A 15,967-nucleotide genomic window follows, 5' to 3' on the forward strand; every position below is an offset into this window, starting at 1 on the left:
ACCTAGGGAGGTGGTGGAATCTCCTTCCCTAGAAGTTTTTTAAGGTCAGGCTTGACAAAGCCCTGGCTGGGATGATTTAGTCGGGGATCGGTCCTGCTTTGAGCAAGTGGTTGGACTAGATGACCTCTTGAGGTCCCTTCCAACCCTGATAGTCTATGATTCTATGATTCAAGGTGCATGATGCCAAGAGTGTCTGGAGATTGGGACTTTATCTTCATGGACAAATTGGGACATTATTTCCACTGAATGACATTGTTATAAATAAAAAAAAAGGAGTATCTGTGGCACCTTAGAGACTAACCAATTTATTTGAGCATGAGCTTTCGTGAGCTACAGCTCACTTCATCAGATGCATACCGTGGAAACTGCAGAAGACATTATATACACACAGAGACCATGAAACAATACCTCCTCCCACCCTACTGTCCTGCTGGTAATAGCTTATCTAAAGTGATCATCAAGTTGGGCCATTTCCAGCACAAATCCAGGTTTTCTCACCCTCCGCCCCCCCCCCCACAGAAACTCACTCTCCTGCTGGTAATAGCCCATCCAAAGTGACCATTCTCTTCACAGTGTGTATGATAATCAAGGTGGGCCATTTCCTGCACAAATCCAGGTTCAGTTGGTTTTTGGAGGGGGGGTGAGGGAGTGAGAGAACCTGGATTTGTGCAGGAAATGGCCCACCTTGATTATCATACACATTGTGAAGAGAGTGGCCACTTTGGATGGGCTATTACCAGCAGGAGAGTGAGTTTCTGTGGGGGGGGGGGGCGGAGGGTGAGAAAACCTGGATTTGTGCTGGAAATGGCCCAACTTGATGATCACTTTAGATAAGCTATTACCAGCAGGACAGTAGGGTGGGAGGAGGTATTGTCTCATGGTCTCTGTGTGTATATAATGTCTTCTGCAGTTTCCACGGTATGCATCCGATGAAGTGAGCTGTAGCTCACGAAAGCTCATGCTCAAATAAATTGGTTAGTCTCTAAGGTGCCACAAGTACTCCTTTTCTTTTTGCGAATACAGACTAACACGGCTGTTACTCTGAAAATTGTTATAAATGGAGTTCTCACTGTTATTTTAGGGGAATTCCACTTAATTCTTTTGCCATGACTTCTGAAACAGTATCCTGAATTTCAGAAGACCTGCCAATAGAAGATTCAATGGCACACTCAGTAGCTGTAGCATGATGGTACAATGTCTGTGAGGACAAAGGAAAATCCTTTCACCTGGGTGGACTCAAGACACTGCTGGACTGCTGAATCAGTACACACAGCCAGAAAGTGCACCTGTTATTACTGGAGCTGGATCCACACATGCAATACAAATCAGGGTTTGCATGGTCCCATGCATGAGGGGGAATGAAATGGTATTTTTAATTGTGCTGTTTGTGGATGTGGGGCAGCTCTAGGAGATGTGTATTATTAATTGTGAACACTTGTAATGTACTTCTACACGCAGTGTAGTGCTCACTATGCTGACACATATGGAGTTTTTAGTGTATTTTATAAGAACTGGCTACATATATAGCAACAGCTTATGGATTACTGTAATGAGATTTATTGAATTTTACTGAGACTGGACATATACATCAACCCCCATCTTATGGATTACTGTGATGAAGTTCTACTTCATGACATATAATTAAAACTTGCTATTGAAGCCTTGTGTGGAAAGTCAATACGTTACTTCAACTATGACATGGCCCTGTAAAAGCCAGAAAGGTAGGCTAGCTGCCATCATAACATACAACACAATAGCCAAACAGTGCAAAAACAATGAAAGATGCATATTAATGCAATGGACAACTATTTTTGGGTGTCACCTGTCTGTTATTCTCAGCCTTTCTAGTTCATTTTTGTCACGGGTGCCACAAGAGGACTGGAGTGGAGGAATGCACTGAGTATATTTGACTGTTTCATGTACTAGTACTCATTACCTGTGACATGGTCCAGCCAACACCTGAATCATCGAAAGGCCGCATAGTCTGATAGCATGGAGGGAACTGACTCTGCATTGGTGAAGCAAGAACTAGACCTGGCACTAGAGCCTGCAATCGGGTGGACATGAGTGCAAGTAACCGCTCAAACAGCTCTTTGTGCTGCACTGTCTTCCTCCCTCAACCTGCTGTCATTTCCCTAGAACTGTGCTGCCACTCTCTCCTCACACTGTGTGGTCTCTTTTCCCATCTTTCTTGCATCCTTATTTTTCTGACATTCAATCTGTTGATTGGTTTTATCAAGAACCTCTCCCATGAACTCATCTTGCCTATAGTTGGAGGGTCCACTCCCACAGGTTCCTAGCTTACCCTGTGTGCCATTCAAAGGTGACGCTCGAGGGCCTTGAAAGGAAAATAAAAGAGCATGTTATCTGACCATGATAAAAATAATTACATTTTTTACTCCTAAAGGAGCTGCTTCAATTCAAGGGCAGATGATGATACTTTTTAATCAATGGATTTTATTTTATTCACACAAAAATCACTGGCCAATTTAGACATCCTTTAGAACATGGTAACATACACGTACAAAATTCAATTAAAATGATCAATAAATCCCCACCATTATTTTCTGGGCAGGACAGGAGGTGTTATATGAGGGGACCTTGTCACTAGCTAGTATCCTTTGTGCCTGGCAAGCTCTGGAGGATATTGATATTCTGAAGGTCCCCGAGTGGAAGTGAGAACTTTTGTTCCAGACCAGTGGAACACAGCTATCTGTGTATGCAACAGAGCTTCTTAGGCACCTGGTGGCTGACCAGCACATCGCCAAAAGGAGGGGGCTTGTGAGCTAGAGGCAGCCCTAAGTAAGCCCTGCCCTGGTGCATAACCAAGCATCTAGAGTGCCTACTCTGTGAGAGGTTTCAGAGTAACTGCCGTGTTAGTCTGTATTCGCAAAAAGAAAAGGAGTACTTGTGGCACCTTAGAAACTAACCAATTTATTTGAGCATAAGCTTTCGTGAGCTACAGTGAGAGGTTTTCCATTCATCCCCGGCCAGCAATGGGTGAAAATTCTCAGTAAAATCAACAAGATGCTCATTTAGCATGGAGACATAGTACAGCCTCCTCATATGAATATATACAGAGTATTCTCAGCGAAGGCTCTGACCCAGTTCTGTGTAGTTATGTAACAGAAGTAGAAAGGCTAGTCAAGTACAGGGTGTAAACAGGATCATTTCATTAATCACCAAACTTGGGAAAAGCCATCACCAGCACTAACAGCTTGGGTCTAAAACTAGAAAATATTACAACAGCAAAGTAAAAAAAGTTCACTTTATTAAAACAGAGAATCAAATGACAAGATATCACATTTAAGTAATAGTGTTCAAGCATTGCAAAGAATAAACCTGAATCCATACCGCAGTCAGTGGAGCATACTAGAAAACAGGTAAACTCAAGTCGTGGTGTATATGACATCTTCTGGTTCTTCATTAAATGAATACTTCAATAATAATGAAGCCACTATGTTTCTGCAATCAATGAGGTAGGTGAGGGGTTTGGTTTTTGTTTTTTAAAGTTTTTGAATACCAATTTAAGAATTGCTACCTTTTCTGTTTTGCATGAGACATACAGCATCAGGACTGTATGTATCACAAGTTATCAAAACTGATTTGTAAGGTGTGAGGACACATCATACAAGGAGTATCGACGTCATAATTTCAACTGCTTATGTTGGGTTTGTAACCCTTCCACTAGCAAATGTAGGATGTTATGGGCTATCCACTTATCTTCCTAGTAGCTCTGCCTCTTCTTGCACAATAGTAAATCAATCTCAGGTGGATTATTTATTGTCCAAAACTGCCTTCAATTCAGATGGCTATAGAACAGGATTATGCTGAACAAGGACAGAGAGAGAGAAAATGCACCTCAGTTATGTTGGACTTTAGGCTATGCAATACTTTCTGGAAGCCTCTGAAGGGGGATCTTTTCCTCTGGACAACAAAGGTGGTCTCCACTACAAGCATCAAAGTAGGAGCAATATGAGATCACTTCCTCATGAAGTGAAAGTCAGTTGATTGCAAAGCAGCTCTCTGAAGGCAGCTTCCTATATAAATCCAATTACACACAGCCCTTCATCCAAAAATTAGGATTATGTACATATTGGAGAAATTTCCCACCAGAGGGACTAGAATACAGTATTCAGTTACTCCTATCAATCCAAAGTGACATGCATGGATGGATCAGTCTCAAGAACAGGACATGCAGGAGGGAAGGAAAGGTTAATTTAAAACTTTACACTAAGATCCTGGTGCCATAGAACCCCAAAGTATGATTTATAGGGTATATCAAGTTTGTAATAGTTTTTAAGTAATTTCCCTTCCTATACACATGTAAGATTGTTCAAATTGCTACATGATATGCAATAATTTTAAATATCTACGTTATGATAGCAAGAAACAGCAAGTTAAATCAATAGATTAACATTTCTGATACTCTACATTTATATCTTTTACATGACAACACATTTCAGCATACAGTAATTTACTGTCTACCAAATTTAAAAATATACTCTATAAAGTGTGAAAACTGAACACTGTGTCCAATTATCATCTTTTCTTTAAGAGAGGCAGTTACTTGCCACAAAAATTAAAATTTCACACACAAGACTTAATTCTGCTTTTCACCGTGTCCATGTAACACCTACCGAAGGCAATGGGCTTTTAAGTACCGGTATATATACAATTAACTCAAACACTATGGATTTTTCATAACTTCAAAAATGAAACTTAACTACTCTGAAATGTCCATTTTATTTCCTGCTTTTTGGAATACAATACAGAGGCAGCATTTTAAAAGAAAAAAGTAACCATCACACTGTTTCAAATTATTAATTGCATTTCTTTTTAAAAAAAAGTCTGTTGAAAATAGGCACAACTCTTTCTACATTAGTTTCAGTTGAACATACCTTTAAAAATATTCACATGCCATATTTTTTATTTAAACAGTTAGTCCAACTGAAATCATCTCAGCAGATTTAGATACGAATGAGTAAAATACTGGTATATAACTGTATATAAATTAATTTGCAACAATAAGTTATCTACCTAGATTTTTACACCACACCCACCATCATGGTATCCATATACCACTTTTAATGACCAAGTAAAAACATTTACAAAACTCCCACTTTTTGTTATCTATACTGCAGTAGTGCCTAAAGGCTCAATTAGCATCAAGCCCCATTGTGCCTGGCACTTTGTGAGAGTCACTAATTTTGTGTAGTTTAGTCTTAATTGACTGTAAAGTACACAAGATTTTCCAGCTAGGAGAGAACTTGACCACTGAAATAAACCTAAATAGAGAAAAGCATGTACCTTACTTTTAAATTAAAGATGGTATGAAGTATCTGTTCATACAAAACTGCATAGTGTTTTCCCCCAGAGAGAAGGACAATGTTGGTTAATGAAGACAAGCACAGTTACTATAATCTTTATTTAAAGTTCAAATGGCAGCTCATCTTCAATCTGAGAAAGTACAGTTTCAGTGTAGTTATGAAGTCCAACGCCACCAAGCTACTTTCATTCTGTCCCACACAGCAGAGAGAGAATCAAATGCAGGACGGACATCCAAGATGGTGAACTGATAAGAATTATCTACTTCACCACCATCATAATAATCAATAACATATCTGACTTCCTTCCCACAACGATCAATAATCCAATCATGTCTGTCAAAAGGAAGTTCATATCTGGAAAGAGAATTCAGTAAATTAACACCAGCTATGAAATCAAGATGACATTTCATAAAATGGGCACAAGTCATATGTACTATATAGGCTACTCCTGCCTCTGTTCTGGTAAATATAGTTTAAAATTGTCATTCTAAGACATTTTAAAAAAAATCTACTTCTACATCACATTTCAACATATAAGGAAAAAACCCCACATTTCTGGTCCTGTAAACGTACCCCATCCATGAGCGAATTCTGGCTCTGGGTGAATACTCTTTAGCTTTACCTCCAAACCGGATCAATGATGGTCCACATGGGCATTCCCTAAATACATTTTAAACAATTAAAAAGACACTTTCAGTTTTAAGACAGATAACGTATAGTTTAAGAACTTGTTTTACTGATACATAAATTGTATATTAAAAAAAGTTGTGGTAAAAAATCAGTTATTCAAATAATAAAACAGTTACTTTAATAAATCTTTAAAATAGATTTACAAGTCAGCAGTAAGCTCTCAGTAAATGTGAAAGTAACAGTGTGACTAACATATCTCTTCGGTATCTCCATCGGGGAGGACAGCAATAAGAGTACCCGTGACAGAAGAAAACACTAGAGATCATTTCTGGCCAATGGGATCACACTGGGTCAGATTCTCTTTTTTGAATAGACCACTCAAGTAAAGGAGGAGACTGTGGCCAAGCATTACCCACAGCAGGGGAGCTCTCAGTTGGTGTAAAAATGGCAGAGTTGGATCCTACACCAAACAGCCACTCACCCCAGTGTAAAGGGTGCGTCAGAGGGAGATGGTGAGGTGGACCTCTGCTGATTCTCAGATGACATATGGTTCCCTAGGGTGGACACAATAGAGGTCGAAAAAATCATGAATTGTGTGGAGAAAGTGAATAAGGAAGTATTATTTACTCTTCACAGAACACAAAAAACAAGGGTTGCCCAATTAAATTAATAGGCAGCAGATATAAAACAAGCATAAGGAAGTACTTCTTCATACAACACACAGTCAGCTTGTGGATCTTCTTGCCAGGGGATGTGGTGAAGGCCAAAAGTATAACTGGGTTCAAAAAAATAATTAGATAACTTCATGGACAAAAGGTTCATCAACGGCTACTAGACAAGATGGTCAAGGATGCAACCCCATGCTCTGGGTGTCCCTAAGCCTCTCACTGCCAGATGCTGGGACTGGATCACACAATAGTTTCCCTGTTCTATTCATTCCCTATGAAGCAATAGCATTGGCTACCATCAGAAGACAGGTTTCAGAGTAGCAGCCGTGTTAGTCTGTATTCGCAAAAAGAAAAGGAGTACTTTTGGCACCTTAGAGACTAACCAATTTATTTGAGCATAAGCTTTCGTGAGCTACAGCTTACTTCATCGGATGCATAAAAGTGGAAAATGCAGTGAGGATGTTTTTATACACACAGACCACGAAAAAATGGGTGTTTTTCTCCCCTCACCCCACTCTCCTGCTGGTAATAGCTTATCTAAAAGTGATCACTCTCCTTACAATGTGTATGATAATCAAGGTGGGCCATTTCCAGCACAAATCCAGGGTTTAACAAGAACGTCTGGGAAGGGGAGGGGAGGGGAGGAAGGGGGTAGGAAAAAACAAGGGGAAATAGGTTACCTTGCATAATGACTTAGCCACTCCCAGTCTCTATTCAAGCCTAAGTTAATTGTATCCAATTTGCAAATAAATTCCAATTCAGCAGTCTCTCGCTGGACTCTGGTTTTGAAGTTTTTCTGTCTTTCATCAGAAGACAGGATACTGGGCTAGATGGACTATTGGTCTGACCCCGTATGCCCAGTCTTATGACCACATATTGCCAACACAAATTAAAGAAGCCCCTAGGTTATTCTAACTTACTCTGAGAGACGAGCATTCTGACCCACATGACAGGATCTGTAACCAGCTTTCAGATAGCCTCTGCCACCAATATCCTGCACAAAGTGCATCTCAGATGTATGATAATCTAATACAATAGATTTTAAGGCCAGAAAGGAATTTATGATCATCTAGTCTGATCTCCTGTATATCACAGGTCATAGAATTTCACCAGTAATTCCTGCATGTAGCTCCTGCATCCTCTGGCTGAATTACAACATATCTTTTAGAAAGATAGATCATCTTGATTTGAGGACTCCAAGTGATAGAGAATTTACCCCATCCTTGATATGTTCCAATTGTTAGCTTATCCAGTCAATATTTTCATCTTGTTTCCAGTTTAAAAACGTTGCTGACTTAAACTTTCAGTCACTGGATCTTGTTAAACTTTTGTTCCTAACTAAGGGATTTTGGTACTACAGCCAAAAAACACACAAGTCTTAAAGTCTTGGAATTATAAACATCAGGTCATTTTCTGGGTAAATTGAAACCATTCCGTCTTTTAAAGACTTACATTAGCAAGAACCAAAGAAATTTTTTGTTTTTCCATCTCAAATGTACTTACACAGCATGAAGAGCTTCCCACTTTAAAATCTCTTTCCAAGCCTGCTCATTGTTCTGATTGTGAATCTTGATAATATTATTCATATCTTTGGGGTTTATGTCATCATCTTTCCACCTCCATCTAAGAAAGGAACACTATTTTGGAAATTTTTACAAATATTGGAGCTTAAATTCCCCACCTCCTCCGAGAGGTGAAAGATCTGCCCCAAGGTTACAGAGCAACTCTGTCAGAGTCAGAAGTCATGCATTGCTAGCTTCCAGTCCCCTGCTTTAGTCCTCTTAACTTTCTACGTACAACTTATAGTTATCTAACACTAATCACAGCTTGAACAAATGAACAGCATGAGCTAAGTCATGGTATTGGAATGTGCTGACAAAGCTATCTATAGTTAGTTTACATTTCACAACGCTTAGAAAATTTTGTGCAGGATGCAACCCAAATTCATTTTTGATAGATAAATGTACTAGATAAAGAAAAAAAATCATGTAAGAGTCATGTACAAATAACTCTCTTATTCCCTAATCCGGCACACGCGTATACATGTGCTTACATTTAAGTTAAACATCTGCATATGGGTTTGCAGGATCAGGGCCTTAGTGTTAAGATAGTTTATAATAAATGGACTAAAGTTTTACTGCTTTGAATACAGTGATATAAATAACTACTGTATTTTATCATCAATTGGACCTTAAAAAGTTTAAATATGACAGTTTCAACAAAAACCCACTTTACACATGTACTATTTGTATGAAAAAAAAAAAGTTGTCTCACTCTCCCATTACTGATCCAAAGCATTTTTTAGGCTAAGAGATTTATGTGCTTCATTCAGGCCTTGTCTACACTTAAAAAAAAAAAAAAAAAACCCACAACACAGAAATCACACTATTGCTAAACCCATTTCTATACTAGTCAACACTAGGCAACCCATATTGCTACCCAAAGCTCCTGCAGCCACCAACATTTTTAACACCACTTTCTCTTAACCTGTTTAGTGAATGTCTAACTGATACTGACAGACACAGAAACCTTGTCTACACGAGGGGTTCCATATTGCTTACACCAGTGGACCTGATCTAATGTTCAAAATGGAGGAACTTTCGTTAAAAAAAAAAAATCCACAGTGACCAAGTTTTTAAGACCAATTTCCTCTTGGGAAAACTTTTTAAAGGGATACTGACTTCTCTGAACAAGCTGACTGATTACTGCCTGCAGCCCACCAACCCCTTAATTAAATGCCTACAATATCAACGCATAATGATTTATTTTGCAGTCTTCTGGCTAGCACACATTCTACTGGGTAAAATCAGTTTACTTACCCTTTCCTTAGCATAGCATTCCAAAACATTTGTTCTGACGGATAAACCCATTTTTGTTCTGAATGCGCTCTAGGAATGGAAGACTCTTCTCTGATAGTTGATAATGGAAATGGTTGATTCAGGGATGGAATTTGATTAGGCGGTGGCATCTAAACACAAAATGATTGCTTTAACAAAATCTCAGAGCCAAAAGTGTTTTGATATATCATAGTATTTTTTAAAAAACAATCACAGTATAACTATACAGTTGCTACAGACATCAAAAAGCATGGTCCTCTGAAGAAATAACTATTTCTCTTCTGAAGTTGGTACTCCTCATCCATGCCTAAGACTGCCAGATGTCCTCTTTCTCCTCTTTAAACCCAAAGCTCCACATCACAATTTTACTTTAAACAGAGAGAACCTTGCTGAGGCCCTGCAAAAGACCGATCTGAGGAACTCTATCAGGTAGAGCTCATCATTCAACATACCGCAGTGCTCACATCCCTGTCAGCCTTGGAAATATTAAACGAACCCTTAACACACATATATCAGTGGCTCTATGGGCCATCTTGTCTTTGTTGTTAAGTAGACATTTATAATTGTGAGGGCATTCCCTACCCAAGTGGAATGATTTTAAAAGAAGATCAACTTTTAGGCCTTAACTATTCAGCAGTTTATCTTCAAGTGTATTCGCAACACAAAGATAGAACAGCTTTAACATCGATAGTTCTTTTGTCTGTGCCAGTGCTACTAGTGAGATCTCATTTTCATAGCCACTTTAGAAGGGAACACACTACACAAAAGACACCCAGACTACACAAAAGTTACCATATTTCTAGGATCTATGTCATCTTTCATTTCAGATGTACTAGATTTCATCGGACACTCCACATATTCATATGCTCGTTCCTGATGTGCAGGAATATTATTATTTTGGTTCTCAACACCTTGGTCAGGAGATTTCATGTGCATTGGACAACCTGAAAAAAAGAAAACATTAAACCATGCATTAGTACAAAAATACAATTCATAATCAAATGTAATGGGACTTGGAAAGGGAAGAACATGGTGTGCAAGTAGGTATACAAGTCAATTTTCTTAGAGCTCACCAAACCACAATATAAACCAACCCCCTCCCGCCATCACCCCTTTGCTCTTTTCAGTTGAGAAATGGTTCCAACTCCCTCTGAACAAGAGGATATTATTTCTTATTTTTTAAGGGACAGCAACATAATGATATTGAGAGTTCCAATTACACACAAGTACTCGTCAGTCAAATAATTGGCAGTTTTTTTCATTCCTGTGCTTGTCATTTCAACACACCTCTTGAATTTATATTACCAATAACAAATTTTGCAGCTTTTGCATAAGTAATCTGATGATTCCTAAGAGAATGATATCCACAGATTTCATCTGATAAGTAACACACCAAAGTCTCTTGTTAAATGCTGACACCAAGCAACATGAAAATAATTCACCTTATTTTTTTACATCCATATACAACAAAAACCCTGTTCCTGAAATCCCAGACCCTATGTGGAGCCCCACTGACTTAGTTCAGACTCTCTACAGGTCTGCCTATACAGATGAGATTGCCTGGGCCTAAGGAGGAAATGATGAAAAAAAGAGACTTAATAGAGAAGAGTTAAAACACTAATTCTGTAATCACTTGATATAACAGAGCAGGTCATTAATTTAATGGAGAACCTATAACAGTTTCTGTGATGAACTTTCCTTAAAAACAGTACTCCCACAATTATTATTGCAAGTGCCTAGTCGTGACCAATACAATTCAAGTTCCAAAAGAGTTTCTATTATAAAACCTTTTCCACATATTCAAATCTTTCAAACCCAGTTTATTTGGGACTGATGTTTCCATGCTTGTTTCTGCTCAAACATGAATTTATTGGGATGTTTTCCCCCCAAACTTTGTAGCCATCCAAATTCTCTAAGGGTATCAAATTTGCCCTGGAAGTTATAGGGAAGCAAACAGAATTTCACAATGCTATACTTACAGTCATTTCAGAGAAGACGCACACTTCAAGAACATATATTTCTACATCCCACAGCATTTGAGGCATCTTAAACGCCAAGACCACATTAAAGATTTTTAATTACTTTTAAGAATTCTAAAAACTGTGCAACTTAAGATTCATAGTTAGTTACCAACAGTCAAGAAATACAAATGCTAAGGTTTGGGGGAAAAAGAAAATCAACTCTGATGCTTTGCACATATACTGTATTTTCTGCTTCTGTTTTTCTGATTAAATGTGTAGTCTAACAATGTTTGCAACAGTATATACATAAGACTACAGGGCACGCAACACAGCTATGCAAATATTGCTGTTTGTTAGAACCTAGTCTTCTGCATGTTAATCATTATAAGTCAGAAGACTTATGTTCTTACTGTGGAACCCCAAACTTTAAATTAAATTAAAGTAGCTTCTGGCATTTACAGTTTAAAAGATCTCAAGTCACTAAGACTAGCCAGACTTAAAGAGTACATGCCTACACATTTTAAGAATGCATTTGGGAATCAGCTCCTCTCATCTTTCAAGACCTCAGTTCAGAGTTCTGTAGTTGAGGACACGAATAACAACTATAGCAATGTAAGAAATGAAACTTTAGACATCAGACACATCAGTCACTGTTACAGGAGACAGAATCCTGAACTATCACTTTAGCAGGTAAAACAGCTTGGTAAGAAACTCACACCTCTTTACCTTTAAAAATACAACTACTTGCAAGTTGCATTTTTGTGAAGGAAGACACTTGTCATACTAATACTCCTTTACTGATAAATAGCTTTCCTTTCTTGCAAAATATCTTTCAAAGCACTTTTCTGAGATTTAGATTTTGTTTCACTCTATTTTGGTAGGTAGTTACCTTCCATTTTTTCCTGGTGCATGGGACATTCTGAAGGTGGAGATGCTGTTTGAGGGTGTACAGATACATTTTCTGACTGAGCAGCAATAGATGGAGATGAAGTAGACAAACCCATCACAACTTCTAATTTTAGATCAGATTTGAAGAGAAAAAATTGTACATCTAAAAGACAAAACCATGGGCAATTCTTACTAAAACATAACCATGAATACATTTTCCACAGCAAATCACTAAAAAGAAATTAAAGTAAAAAACAGGCATAGGATGGTCAGCATATATAAATAGTTAAACAGTCAGCATTTACAATTAATGATGAATTCATAAACACCAGCAAAATATCTGGCTTTTTAGCAAATGTCCAAGACTATATCTATGAAGCTATATCAGAGCAATGTAAAAATGTTATTCCAAGTCCCTCAGTCTTCAATAAAAAAAAATCAGAACTATTATTTTTATGACAGTCACAAGCACCTTGAGTTATAGTCCAGTTCAGCCCCAATTTACCATGTGACCCCCAGTAAGTGTGGGTCTCCTCTGAAGAGTATCTTTAAAAATAGCACCTTAGGCAAGCCATCTGTTTCCTCTGTGTATACTGCCACATATACCGAAGCTGGTGAAAAAAATAATTCCTTTCGTTGTTCTTTTTAGACCTACATGAACTAATTAATACTGGTAACGGAGCATGAACTGAATTTTATACTATTTCCTATATCAACAAAACTGCTTAATTCTATTTGTAAGGTTAAATTTTACCTTCACCGTACTATAGCCTAATTTGAAGAGAAGAACAGTCCTGAGGATAAAACACTGTATGTGGATTTGGGAGATCTGCATTGAACTCCTAATCCTGCCAGACTTTGGGTGACCTTGGACAAATCACTAGATTTCTCTGCACTTCGGATCCCCAGCTGCATAATGGGGAAGATACTTCTCTACCTCCTTGGGTGGTTAGGAGAACAAGTGTGAGCGTCTCCGGCAGGTGCCTAGATACTACGGTGATGGGGCCGTACACATCCAGCCGTAACCCAAGGCCTACCTTCAACAGGCGGGGGCCCAGGTCTAAGTGGGGCCCTAATCTGGCCCGGAGAGGGGCGCCCCTCGCAGTGTCATGCGGGGGGCGAGAGCCCCGGCCGCCCGGGGGCGCAGGCAGCCCCGAGCCCCAACACACGCGCGGCTCACGGAGCCCGAGGGGCAGAGGCACGCAGAGGTCACAGTGTGCGGGTCTCCTCCGGCCGGTGGTGCCCTGCCGGCCTGGCGGAGCGGCAGGGAGGCGGCGGACGGGCGTGGGGGCCCGCGGAGTAAGAGCGCCCAAAGACCCCAGTCCGCTCGCGTCGGCGCCAGGAACACGGGGGTGCCAGGCCCCCCGAGCCCGGCGGCCTCCGCTCCTCCCAGCGGGACCTGGGCAAGGTCAGGGCCGACTCCTGACTGGCCCCCGCAGCGCCTTTCCCCGGAGAGCGGCCCACGCGCCCGCCCAGCCACGGTACCGCAACGTCCAACGCACCCGGCCAGTACCGGCCACCAGCCCTCCCCGCGGCCAACAGAACCCAGCACGCACCGCAACTCCTCCCGCGGTTCGGCATGCGCCGCACGATCTGCGCATGCGCCAAACCGGAAAAGGGGGTGGAGCTAACGCGATGACAGAAGGGGCGGGGCCTACGGAGCAGCAGGGTGAGGCGATGAGTTTTGCCCGTGCGGGACGTGAGGGGCTCTGGGAGACCGAGCAGCCGTCGGGAAGGTATTTTCTTAGGCCACTTTTAAAAGGAGTGTCATGTAAACACCTTCCCTTGTTCCCCAAGCGGTGTCAGGCTGCGACCAGCCGGTAACAGCCGCAAGGGTGGTTAGAAACGGTAGCACCTCATGATAACGGGGCTGCCCAGTTACTTCCTTTAGCTGCGGGTCCCTGAGGCCTGACCTGAATGAGCTCTTCATTCCCCGCTGCAGCGTTTGAAAGTTGTGTTTACTGTGCAGCTGGATTTCCTGCCCCACTAGCCTTCGCTTTTGTTTGCAATCTGTAATACACCACGTCATATCAATTTAGAAGTGGAGCTCCGTCAGCTTTCGTGGACGCTGGAAAATGACAGTACGATTCGTGGATTTACAAAGCCCTGAGCACTAGCCCAGCCCCTATAACCTGAAGTAGCTGAAGAAACCTCTCATTTGTGTAACTGCTTCCTCAGCTCTGTTCAGTCCTCGCAGACAAGTGGAAGTGGGCAGCTTATTTAATGCTGCAATGCAGGTCGAAGCAGGAGAGGTTGACGCAGACTTACATAAGGAACCAATTCTTCCCCTTGCACTTAAGCATGTAGCATGAAAATTGTTATGATGAATTCTCTAGGTCAACTACCATTTCTTAATTTAATAATTAGGTCGCTACTATGATAGAGTAACATGTAAAATGTAACTGAACATAGTTGAATTATCACTAGGAAATCAAAACACATTACCTTGCTATTGGTTGTGGGTACAGCACTGTTCTACTACATTTCAGATGAAGTTTCAGGTTGAGAAGTGGGAGATAGTATTTACCTTATGGTTATACCAAAGAGAGAAGCCTTTTTAACAATGTAGTAGTAGTTATAAAAGTTACAGAAAAAAATCCAAGTACACGAGCCATAAAACCTTGTGCTGAAATCAACACACCTGCCAGTTTGGGTAGAGATTTTTTTTTTTTTTTTAAGGAGGAGTTTAAAAAGAAATGAGAGAGGGAGAAGGTGGGAGTGGTACATTGAGAACTTAGCATTTTGGGTGCCAAATATTTGTCTATGGAAGAAGGAAACTATCCCAATCACTTTCCTGCTGGTGAAAAAGTTTTAGTTTAAAACATTAAAGAAAATGTAACTAGATGATTCATTTTACCCTATATAGTTAAGTGTGACTAGTAACTGAATACACCAAAAATAGCTATAGAATATTCTGATTCTAGCCTCACCAGTGTTCACAGGAATGACCAGAGTCCTCTCATTTAGGAGGTAACTTTCACCCTCGGTTAAGGCCACACACTTGAACACATTTGCTTTGAGAAAAAATATGGATCAATCATGACCTACTTCATTCTGTATGGCAAAACAGAAACACAAGTATTACTCATCTAGTAGTACTATAAGGAGGAAGCATGGATGTTGTCTCAGATGCACTCAGGAAAGCCTCTTCCTTGATAACAATTCTCTCTCAATTCTGGGATATACTCTCTGACCTAGTGTAGTGGGTGACTTCCTTGTGATTCATATAGGAGTTGATGCCCCACGAATTGCTTTGAAATTTGCTAAAACATCCGCTAACGTGATTATGTATGTCAGGGCTCAGATTCAGTCAGTACTCAGGCTACTACTTATTTCTCTAGAATCTCAGTATTCAGTTTTAAAAAATACATTAAGGCTCCCACGGTTATGACTGCACAGAAAAGTTAAAAAATCTGAACTCTGTAACCAGTGCAGAGATGTCTACTAGAGCCTACAGAGAGCCTGGAACAATAATTCAGAAAGACATGCACTCCACATTCATCTCAATGAGATGTTCACTCAGGGTACATCTACAGATTTCTTACTCCTGGGGAATTCTGCACCACTGTGCGCACACAGAATTCATGTGCCCTGAAATTTTTTTTCTCTGCAGAAAATACATTCTGCCAGAGAGGCTCTGCAGTTATGCCTTT

General features: G+C 40.2%; 1 protein-coding gene across 3 annotated transcripts; it reads right to left on the bottom strand.

Annotated features, from left to right (window-relative positions):
• Positions 1-3,254: 3,254 nt before the first annotated feature.
• On the bottom strand, positions 3,255-13,897 carry HCCS (holocytochrome c synthase). Of its 3 annotated transcripts, none has more exons than XM_077824759.1 (7): positions 13,871-13,897; positions 12,316-12,477; positions 10,258-10,409; positions 9,448-9,596; positions 8,132-8,251; positions 5,904-5,990; positions 3,255-5,684 (listed from the first exon to the last, which is right to left on the bottom strand). In XM_077824759.1, exons 1-7 carry the CDS (start codon positions 13,893-13,895, stop codon positions 5,486-5,488), a joined length of 894 nt encoding a protein of 297 aa, XP_077680885.1. In that variant the 5' UTR covers positions 13,896-13,897; the 3' UTR covers positions 3,255-5,485. The 3 variants fall into 3 exon arrangements, with proteins under 3 accessions (XP_077680885.1, XP_077680886.1, XP_077680887.1); XM_077824760.1 differs by having other exon boundaries at positions 13,817-13,887; XM_077824761.1 differs by lacking the exon at positions 13,871-13,897 and adding an exon at positions 13,352-13,800.
• Between the last annotated feature and the right edge of the window lie 2,070 nt (positions 13,898-15,967).

Source organism: Eretmochelys imbricata, chromosome 8 (genome assembly GCF_965152235.1).
Source record: "Eretmochelys imbricata isolate rEreImb1 chromosome 8, rEreImb1.hap1, whole genome shotgun sequence".
Lineage (NCBI taxonomy): Eukaryota > Metazoa > Chordata > Testudines > Cheloniidae > Eretmochelys > Eretmochelys imbricata.